The sequence below is a fragment of the Hordeum vulgare genome, chromosome 5H (genome assembly GCF_904849725.1).
Source record: "Hordeum vulgare subsp. vulgare chromosome 5H, MorexV3_pseudomolecules_assembly, whole genome shotgun sequence".
NCBI classification, from domain to species: Eukaryota; Viridiplantae; Streptophyta; class Magnoliopsida; order Poales; family Poaceae; genus Hordeum; species Hordeum vulgare.
The window spans coordinates 4,329,533-4,341,050 of record NC_058522.1 but is presented as its reverse complement, the minus strand read 5'-3'; the positions used below and the strand labels follow the sequence as shown (position 1 = coordinate 4,341,050).

At 46.9% G+C, this 11,518-nt stretch overlaps 1 protein-coding gene and 1 non-coding gene across 2 annotated transcripts; one reads left to right on the top strand and one right to left on the bottom strand.

Annotated features, from left to right (window-relative positions):
* Window positions 1-2,449: 2,449 nt before the first annotated feature.
* Window positions 2,450-6,129, top strand: LOC123398620 (receptor protein-tyrosine kinase CEPR1). Its single transcript, XM_045093070.1, has one exon. It carries the CDS (start codon window positions 2,831-2,833, stop codon window positions 5,825-5,827), a length of 2,997 nt encoding a protein of 998 aa, XP_044949005.1. The 5' UTR covers window positions 2,450-2,830; the 3' UTR covers window positions 5,828-6,129.
* Window positions 6,130-10,997: 4,868 nt separating this feature from the next.
* On the bottom strand, window positions 10,998-11,072 carry TRNAT-AGU. The gene has a single exon. It is a non-coding gene; the product is annotated as a tRNA-Thr (tRNA).
* Window positions 11,073-11,518: the final 446 nt, after the last annotated feature.

Genomic DNA, 11,518 nt, shown 5'->3' with positions numbered 1-11,518 from the left:
CACTTCACCATTATTTGGGCCTAGAGGAAGGCATTGGGAAGTAGTAAGTAGATTATGGGTTGCTAGAGTGACAGAAGCTTAAACCCTAGTTTATGCGTTACTTTGTAAGGGGTTGATTTGGATCCACTAGTTTAATGATATGGTTAGACTTTGTCTTAATTCTTCTTTCGTAGTTGCGGATGCTTGCGAGAGGGGTTAATCATAAGTTGGATGCTTGTCCAAGTAAGGGCAGTACCCAAGCGCCGGTCCACCCACATATCAAACTATCAAAGTAACGAACGCGAATCATATGAACATGATGAAACTAGCATGAAAGAAATCCCCGTGTGTCCTCGGGAGCGTTTTTCCTCCTATAAGACTTTGTCCAGGCTTGTCCCTTGCTACAAAAGGGATTGGGCCACTTTGCTGCACCGTTGCTACTTTTGTTACTTGTTGCTCGCTATGAATCATCTCACCACACAATCACTTGTTACCGACAATTTTAGTGCTTGTAGATATTTCCTTGTTGAAAACCACTTGTCATATCCTTCTGCTCCTCGTTGGGTTCGACACACTTACTTATCGAAAGGACTACGATTGATCCCCTATACTTGTGGGTCATCACCCTCTAACCGAGACCTGTCAAATCTTGCTCTGACATGTGGTGGTTGCAACATTGGATCTAGCAATGAGATTGGGTTGGCAAGTTTGCTTTTTCCCTGTGTGGAAAAGAGGCATTGGATGTGTGCTCATCAAGCCACTGGTGCTTTGGCAGCAATGATGCCGATTTGGTTATTTCGTCGACTCAAAGGGGCGTCTAGGTGTGATCGAACCAATGTTGTCTTCTTCTCTGGGTCGTCGATCATTTCAGACTTCATAGTCCACAACTAATAGAAGGATCACCTTCTCGTGCGCTGACATCCCATGTAACTCATTCACTATACGTTTTCATAGATTTCCATTATGCTTGCACATATCAAAGGTTGACAATAGTTAGTTTGTTGAACAGATTGCGCAACAACCACTTCATCCTCATCGTTGTATCCTCAAAGTCCACCTCGATTTATTTCTAGGATATGGTGAGGAGGAAGAAATCCTACACTAACATCAAGAATGTTCTAGGTGAATCTCTCTTCAAGTATACATTCAAGGGAGGAACCATCAAATGGAGATGTAGAAAGAATAACATAAATGGCCTTCCATGCTTCGGCCACAATACTGACTTTTGTTGCATGCAGCAACCAGAAAACAATGTAAAGGACAAGTACTACATCATCCACCACATGAACCGGTACATACGGGGTGAGACACCTTCACAAAGCATGCTAAACATCACCGTACCAAGTGGGGGAGGCAAGCAGGAAATCTTAGAAGGAGACTGTAGAGACAAGTTCATACGCATCCAGGAAAAGTTAGCGAACATCATCAATACAGTCATCGACGCCAATGGGATGTTTAACGGTGGCACAAAAAGTCTAAAGGATGTAGAGGCTCTCTCAAAGGGACATGTTGACGACATGCCACACTTCTTCAACTCGAGTGTAGAGTTTCACCCTTCTAGTTCTAAGTACAACTGATACGAGCGGTAGCTATGTAATAGTCTTAAAAATATTTAAAACGACTTAATGGTGTTCCAGCTCCGGGCACGCCACTAGTATGATGGTTACTAGAGGCGTGCTAGAGGATGACACACCACCAGTCGAATGGTTACCTCAAAGAAGAATAAATTAGTGGCATTGATATTACCTTTAAGAAGAAGTAAAATGAATGAAAAATTAAAAATAATAATTGCACACAATTTACACATAAATTGCGCCTTTTGTAATATGCAAGAATAATCATGTAATGGTGGATTACCATCTAAGAAGAAATAAAAGTTGAAAAAGAAACTTCCACACAAATTTGTGCTAAAAATTTACATTTTTTGTAATTTGCAAAGTGTAATCATATTATAGAGTAATTTTCAGACTCTTGTATAATTTACATACAGATTGTATAGTAGTATTCGGGTGTATACATTTACCCTCAACCAACATCCCAAAAATACCAATAAAAAGGAAAAAACTGACTAATAAAAATAAAACAATAGCAGAAACATATAAAGACACAAAGAAACAAATAGGCAACCGCTAAGAGGCTTGAAGCCCAATAAATTTTTTTGATTGACTAGACAAGGGCAAGTCAAAAATTCAGCCAAAAAAACCATGACACAGCTCAAGGTGAAAAAGAAAATACGGAAGAATCACCGGACAGAAAATCGGTTTAAACAAATTTTAAAAGAATTTGTAACCCTAAGAATTTTAAATGTATATGTGTGCAAAAGTTCAGGATGAAATACCCTAAGATGGGATCTGTGCAAAAAGAACAAATTCAAGTATACTTGGAATGAATAGTATCATGTGTTAAAAAGTCACAAATTTATCTTATCTACACAGACCTCGTTTCGACGTATTTCGTTATAAAAGTCATATTCGAAGAATTACAGGGTAATTCGAACCACAACAAAGTTGGGGGACAAGTTGAATGGGCCAAAGTGGACCTCTCCCTTTGCACCACTTGGTGAATGAACAGATGTCACACTCCATCCCAGCCCTCGCCTCTTTGACTGACACAGCTGCATTCCACTGCACCCAGAAAAAGAAGCAGCAGCTGGAGAAGATGAAAGCATCTCCCTTTACATCATCATCCACATCGCCGTCACAAATTTCTTTGGCAGATTCTCGCTCCACTTATATACGCGCTCGCTCTCCCTCCATTTCCCAATTCTCACCACCACACGCGTTTCCCCACCCGATTTTTTTGCTCCGATCGACAGCAACAGCAGCAACATCAAGCACTTGGTACGCGCGTCATGGTGGCCACGCTCTGCTCCACGGCCCTGCTGCTCGTCGTCGTCGCTCTGCTGTCGGCGTCCGGCGATGGCGCGGCGGCATTGGACGCGCAGGCCGCGTACTTGTCCCGGCTGAAGCAGGAGCTGGCCGGCCCGGCCATGGCGCGCTGGGACTTCTCGTCGGCCACGCCGGTCGACTACTGCCGGTTCTCGGGCGTGGTTTGTGACGGGAGAGATGGCAACGTGACCGGCATCGACCTCGCGTCGTGGCGGCTCGCCGGCAGGCTCCCGCCCGGCATCTGCGCGGCGCTGCCGGCGCTCCGGGACCTCGTGCTCGCCTTCAACGACATCCGAGGCGGCTTCCCGGCGGGCCTATTGAATTGTTCGTCGCTCGAGACGCTCAACCTCAGCTTCGCCGCCGTGTCGGGCGCGCTGCCGGACCTGTCCCCGATGCGGGCGCTCCGGGTGCTCGACCTGTCCGACAACCTCTTCTCCGGCGCGTTCCCGGCGGCGTCCCTCGCCGGCATGGCCTCGCTGGAGGTGATCAACTTCAACGAGAACCCCGGGTTCGACGTCTGGCGCCCGCCGGAGGCGCTCACGCGGCTGCGCCGCCTCCGCGTGCTCATCCTGTCCACCACCTCCATGCGCGGCGGCGTGCCGGCGTGGCTCGGCAACATGACGTCGCTCACCGACCTCGAGCTCAGCGGCAACTCCCTCACCGGCCGCATCCCGGCGTCGCTCGGCCGCCTCGCCAACCTCGAGTTCCTCGAGCTCTACTACAACGACCTCGAGGGCGCCATCCCCGACGAGCTCGGCAACCTCACGCGCCTCGCCGACGTCGACTTCTCCGAGAACCGCCTCGACGGCGCCATCCCGGACTCGTTCTGCGCTCTGCCGCGCCTCCGCGTGCTGCAGCTCTACACCAACTTCCTCACCGGGCCCATCCCGGCCGTGCTGGGGAACTCCACCCAGCTCGAGATCCTCTCCGTGTACAAGAACCAGCTCACCGGCGAGCTCCCCGCCGACCTAGGCCGCTACTCCGACTTCAACGTGCTCGAGGTCTCCGAGAACCAGCTCACGGGCCCGCTGCCGCCGCACGCCTGCGCCAACGGTAAGCTCCAGTACATCCTTGTCCTCAGCAACCTGCTCACCGGCACCATCCCGGCAGCCTACGCCGACTGCTTGCCGCTGCTCCGGTTCCGCGTCAGCAACAACCACCTCGAGGGCGACGTGCCGCCCGGCATCTTCGCGCTGCCGCACGCCTCCATCGTCGACCTCTCGTACAACCATTTCACCGGCTCGGTGCCCCCGTCCATCGCCGGCGCCAAGAACCTCACCTCGCTGTTCGCGTCCGCCAACCGGCTGTCCGGCATGCTCCCGCCGGAGATCGCCGACGTCTGGGGCCTCGTGAAGATCGACCTGAGCAACAACCTCATCGCCGGCCCGATCCCGGCGGCGATGGGGAGGCTGGTCCGGCTGAACCAGCTGTCCCTGCAGGGGAACCGCCTGGACGGCCCCATCCCTGAGACGCTCGCCGACCTTAGGAGCCTCAATGTGCTGAACCTGTCGGAGAACGCGCTGTCGGGGCAGATACCGGAGGCGCTGTGCGCGCTGCTGCCCAACTCGCTGGACTTCGCCGGCAACAACCTGTCGGGGCCGGTGCCGCCGGCGATGATCAAGGAGGGGCTGCTGGAGAGCGTGGCCGGCAACCCGGGGCTGTGCGTGGCGTTCCGGCTCAACCTGAGCGACACGGCGCTGCCGCTGTGCCAGAAGGGCGGGGAGAAGCGGGGGTTCGCCGGGAGCGCGTGGATCGCCGGGGTGTGCTGCGTGGTGTGCGTGGTGGCAATGCTGGCGCTGGCGCGACGGTGGGTGACGCGGCGGTGGGCGGCCAAGGACGGCGAGCAGGACGGGACGTCGTCGCCGGGGTCGAGGGGCGGCGGGGGGTCGTCGTACGACGTGACCAGCTTCCACAAGCTAAACTTCGACCAGCACGAGATCGTGGAGGCGCTGATCGACAAGAACATCGTCGGGCACGGCGGCTCTGGCACGGTGTACAAGATCGAGCTGAGCAGCGGCGAGCTGGTGGCCGTGAAGAAGCTCTGGGTGTCCTCCTCCAAGCAGCTGCGGCAGAAGCAGCAGCAGCATCGCGGGCACGGCCGTGGCTACGGTGGCGGCGGCGGCGGCGAGGAGGACGACAGCCGCGAGCTGCGGACGGAGGTGGAGACGCTGGGCAGCATCCGGCACAAGAACATCGTGAAGCTCTACTGCTGCTACTCGGGCGCCGACTGCAACCTGCTGGTGTACGAGTACATGCCCAACGGCAACCTGTGGGACGCGCTGCACGGCGGCGCCGGCGGCGGGTGGGGCGGCTTCGGGTTCCTCGACTGGCCGACGCGCCGCCGCGTGGCCATCGGCGTGGCCCAGGGCCTGGCGTACCTGCACCACGACCTCATGTTCGCCATCGTGCACCGCGACGTCAAGTCGTCCAACATCCTGCTCGACGCCGACTTCGAGCCCAAGGTGGCCGACTTCGGCATCGCCAAGGTGCTCCAGGCGACCCGCGGCGGCGTGGGCGTCGGCGGAGACACCTCGTCCACCACCACCATCGCCGGCACGTACGGGTACCTGGCCCCGGAGTACGCCTACTCGTCCAAGGCGACGACCAAGTGCGACGTGTACAGCTTCGGGGTGGTGCTGATGGAGCTGGCCACGGGGAAGAAGCCGATCGAGCCGGAGTTCGGGGAGACGAGGGACATCGTGCAGTGGGTGACCGGCAAGGTGGCGGGCGCGGCGGAGGCGGAGGCGCTCGACAAGCGGCTCGCGTGGAGCCCCTTCAAAGACGAGATGGTGCAGGCGATGCGCGTGGCCGTCCGGTGCACCTGCAGCATCCCCGGCCTCCGCCCCACCATGGCCGACGTCGTCCAGATGCTCGCCGAGTCCGGCCCGCCCCCCGGCAGCCGCTCCGCCAAAGACTTCTCCGGCCACAAACCCAAACCAGCTGATAATGAGGCCATGTGACTATGTGAGCCGTGCAACTCAATCAATTAACCATCCAGTAATTAGTAGTAGTAACAAAGAGTGAATCAAGCGATCATCACACTGATCCAATTAAGCTATTATTAGGCGAAATTAGTAGCAACTACAATTGTAATAGCACTACTGCTAGTACTGATTAAGAAGATGATGAGAGCTAGTGGTGCAACTAAGGTATTATAGAGAGGTGATTTTGAGGATGGATTGATGCAATTTAAGTTGCAAAGATTGTTGGATCTTGCACTAGATTGAGTGATATATATAGAGTATGTGCATAGGTAAATTAATAATGGAGTAGCTGCATTGCAATAATAATATTGCATAGCCACCTTTTTTTGTTTTGGGGTCGTTTTCCATATGGATCACTGAGATATACTATACTGTACTGTGCAAGGCTGCTTGGTGTTTAAGCAGAATCTGATGCCTCAGTGAGTGGAAGGATGGACCTGTGTGTATCTATCAACAGCAACCGTGCATATGCTGTAATGTATGTATCCTATGCATATAAATGGATGGATGCAACAAAAAGTACCAGTGCATTCAGGCTCTGAATTGTTCCTTTCTTTTTTGGATCCATGGCCACCTTTTCTTCTCCCTTTTCCTTGTGCCGTTTTTCGTTTTGCTGAGAGTGATGCCCTGATGGAACGGATTGACAAGAGGTGCTTTGTTACTTTTCTTTTAACATAAAATCATCATATAGCCATGCAAATATACAAGGGAAATCTCATCGGACAAAGAGGGGGGGGGGGGGGGGGGCAGGTTTTAAATTTCAGAAGCAAAACAATTTCGAACCTCAGTGAAATATGCGAAATTTTGCATATTTTGGATTTTTTGGGGGGATTTTAAGATTTCAAATTTCATTTAATTTTAATGAATTCCGACATGGTTTAAATTTATTTTAAAAAATGCCTCAAAATTTTGGTGTTAAAAATATTTTAGATCGCACTGAAATATATGAAATTTAGGAAATGGAGGAGGGGTGAGCTGGAGGGGGGGGGAGGGTACTCTTATGGAGAAATGGATCTAGTTGTGTCTCCATGATTTGCACATGGTCTTAGAAGGCGTCCGCTCGCGGAGTGGGTGGTGGCGCATCGTGCTTTGGTCCTCCCGCTGCTTCTTCGATAGGCGAAGTTTCCACCCTCGGTTCATTACGGATCTGGTCAGGTTTAGGTATCCCCGAATCGGTGACAGTCTCCAAACCCTCTTTGTCACATGCTTCTCGGGGCGGCGATTTGCTTCTCAGATCACAGTCATCGGTGCCATCACAAACCTTGCATCAAGAAAGTTTCTCTAGTGTTGATTCGGAGGTCCAAAGCAGCATTGAGCTTCCACCAACAAGTGCAGATGAAAGACGACATCGATTTTCTCATAAAGATGTGTGAGTGATTTTTTATTATTTTTTATGAAGGGTCTCATGGCTTAAATATGTGTGGCCTTTGGTATTTTGCAAAATAATAATAATTAATAATTTGCATTGTTTAGTAAAAAAAATGAGGACGCAATCCAACTAAAATTGCATGCCCCTTAATCTATTTGTTTCTCTTCTTTTAAAATAAATGGAAGCCTTATTATCGCAGCCTGCTTGGATGCCAAAAAACATAAGACAAAAACAAAGGTTGGGGGAAAATCTTCATATAGAAAATAATAGAATGTTGAATAACATGACACGGGAATGGACATTTGTAACACTACAAAATCCAAGTCACCTCAACATTTGGAGGCCACAACTTTTGTTTCCTATTTTTAGTAAACAATTAATATTTGATAAATTTGGCTGCATATAGGATGTACATTTCCACTAAGAAATGGCTGATGTACATTTCGTTAAGGCTTGTCAAATCAGGACCTTCTAACATTTGGTTGTCTGAATCTCGAGGCCTGTATAGTTATTCTTTCATTCCTCCCTCTTTATCAGTGCATTAGACACATTACGAAAACCAAATAATTTCAAAACGCTCAAGCATGATGCATTAATTACCCATATCGTTCCTTGTTTCTTGATGTAAGATGTGTGTACCTTCAAATACTTGAGACTACCAAGCACTGACATGCAATGGTCCGATTATTTGCATGCAACGTTATTAATTAACTAATAAGCATCAAATTTCTTGTTTTCTTCCAGTCTTGATCATGGTGCACCATCTAAGATGTCTAATACACCGATACAGAGGGAGTATCTTTTTTGTCATGTCAATAAATCTTCTTTGCATAGATGGACATGTATTCCTAATCAAAAAGTTTGATTTTATTTTTAGTTTTTTTGCGAGAAAAGTTCGGTTTTATTTTCATTTGCCAAGACTATTGAAATTGGACAGCACCTAGTTTATTCTTTTAAGAAAATGGAAGCTTTATTACCCCAATCAAGTAGAATGCAAAATAACACAAGACAAAGATGGAGGGTTAAAACTTGAAACACAACAAAATTCAATTCAGCTTAGCATTTGGCAACCACAACTTTTTGTTGTTTCCGTTCTGGCGAAACGACATTTGACTAATTATTTGTGTGCAACTCAAAAAGGTTTGACATGGACGTGGTGAGTTTCTCGGTGTGTCCTAGCTGTATAGTATTTTGTTTTCTTATTACTTTCTAGAACTTGTCAAACTGACTGAGACATTGTAATAATTGGATGTGTGTACCTTCACCTGTAGAGGGCTGGATAGCTATTTTTTTATTACCTAATTTTTATTGTTACTTCACTAAAACATACTTCCTCCGTCCTAAATTTCTTGTAGTGAAAATGGACAGTAATGAACGTATGTAGAATTAAAAATATGATTAGACGACTTTATTTCTGCGATGAGTAATTCCAGACGTGGGAATATACAAGACACAATTCAAGGTTTAAATTCCTTACGACGACAGATACGTATCTTTTTTTCTGCGTTTCTGCATACATGTACATGTATTTTTGATCAAATACTTGGATATAATTTTCAGCTGCCATTACAACTGAAATTGCACATTGCCTAGTCTATTTGTTTTTCTTAAGAAAATGGAAGCTTTATCACCCCAACCAAGTAGGATGTGAAATAACATAACACAAATTATGGAGGATTGAAACAGAACAAAATCCAAGTCACATCAGCATTTGCAACCACAGCTTTGTTGTTTCCGTTCTTTGCTAAGAGCATCTCCAACAGACGCCCCAAAACAGCTTCGCGTCCTAAAAATTCGTTTTTTTGGACGTCGGACAGCTCCAACAAAGACTGCAAAACACCGTGCACGCTAAATGTTTTTGGGCTCGTACTAAAAAGCGTTATCGCTGCAGCAAATTTAGGGCGACGGATCGCGCGTGTTTCATAATTTACATTGTGTGTTTTTCTAGACGCGCGCGTTTTAAGACGTCTGAAAAAGCAATGTTGATCCGTATGCAATAAAAGAGCTACAATGACGCACTAAATTTTTTATTACGCGTGTAACTTTTGCGCGCCCATTGAAGATGTTCTAAAGAACATTCGACTTTATTTTCCAGATCACATAGTTCAACTTTATTTTTAGCTATCATGCATTAGAAATTGCACATGCTTCATCTACTTATTTTTCGTTTAGAAATGAAAACTTTATTATCCTGGCCTAGTTGGATGCCAAATAAATAAGACCAACATGGAGGCTGCAAACACAACAAAATCCAAGTCACCTCAACATTTGTCAACCACAACTTTTGCCGCTTTCCGTTTCTTTGCTAAACAACATTCTGACTAATTTGGTCCGACAGTGATGTGGTATGATTTGAGGAAATCGATTGATTAGTTAGTGCACGAATGCAATGGATGTTGACTCAGTCTATCGCAAGTAGATCCACCATCAGTAGCTCCACCGTGGCATCCTATTTTATCTGTCACACCGTGGCAAGCATAGATATTTATTTTTGAAGCATGTAAAAACATTCAGTTGAAAAAAAGAAACAAATAAACATTAGCACCAAGAAAATAAAAGGCGATGCTAAATTTTTTTTATCATGTATATCAGCGACGTGTTGAACTAGCTACTACACTTATTTCTGTTACTTCATCTTCATACCGTTTAAATTGTTTTCCTAAGCCGGTTCCTTTTATGTCATAAACTTGGTCCGCGCCTAGAAAGCGACATGTATCAACGAAAGGCGATTTCCCGCATAAAAATGTGCGGGCAACGCATATTTATCATAGTGTTTTGGACATTTGTGCGGGCAACGCATATTTATCATAGTGTTTTGGACAGAGCATTAAGCATTTTAACAATTTATTTTAATGGTGCTTCAGAGATCAGGATTCAGGACACACTGGTCTCCAGCATACACAACAGCAACATTTATTTTATTTTTGCTAAAAAAAGAAGAAGAAACATAAAAGGTGTTAGTTGCAAGCATAATGTGGGGTGCCATAGGTATCTAGCTGCCCTTTGATCCCCTATGCCATTAACCGTACATAGTGCCCTAGCAAACCCACCAACTTACTAGTGGGAGCAAGTGGTAAGCTGACTACTTGATCCTCCTTGCAGCATTGGTGGACATCCTTGGTGGTGTTGCTAGCTTAGCCTCAGCATGTTGAATGAGCAGGATGCCATTCGTCTGCTCAACATGCCTGACGTCAATTTGCATTTCGGATCATCCATGAACATGTCCAGTATCTGTAATGCTTGCGTGATTGATGCGTCAAAAGGAAAAAAGGAGGGATGGGAAGGTTGTCACTTGGGGTAGACAGGATGAAGTTGATTCATATTTTGACATAAACCTGACGATAAAACATGCTCAACATAATTAACATTGTCGATTGTAAACACAGTTAACATTTTCAGGATCTGATGCTCCTCGCAGCAAAATCCGAGTTCGCTCCTCCTCGCGCAGCCAAGCAAGGCAAAAATAGGAATCCAGGAAAGCTGCCGTCAATTATGTGGTCAATGCAAGCATCTAGCTATCCTGATGGGTGCAGAGATGGTGAACCAAGTAAAGATTGTGGCTCTTCTCGAAAGAAGAAGAAGAAGAAAAAGTAGAGATTGTGGCGAGCAGGCGATGGGTATCAATCAACCAAAGCACAAAGATGAACAAAGCATATACTGTTCGTCAAATCTTTTTTGTCAGAAGATACGTACGAGTGAGATTGGGCCACGTGGCTATCTGATGGAACTGCATGTGTCGCAGCAAAAAAAAATAATCGACAAAAATTTAGGTCGCCTTGCTTTCATTGAGAGTTGAACTCAAAGACCTCCCGCTTACTAAACGGGTGCTCTAACCAACTGAGCTATGAAAGCTTGTGTGCTATATGTTTGAGAACAATATTAAAATTTGGAAAAGAAGACCTGCACAAAATTTGAAATCTTAGCTCAAACTAGATCACACTTGGAAGGTAGAAAGATAAAACAAAAAACAAATCAATAACAAACGGTGAGGGTTTACTCTTTTGACAGTGTTCATTTTATCCTTACTCATTTCCATGCCTCCCAAAACTGGCCAAACTTGATCCGAAAAATTTACATGGCCGTAGAGCATGAACTCCCTGTATTGTATTGTATCATCCACGGGTTTTCTAACTTTCTATAAGATGTTTTACAGCTGGCGCTATTTGGATTCTCGCGGATGAAACTACAAAGGAATGTTTCGACCAAAACAATATTCCCTCCTTTTCAAAATATAAGGTGCGCTTGAATTTGGACGGTCTTTGTTACAAGGCTTTGACAACTATATATGTCAAAGTACA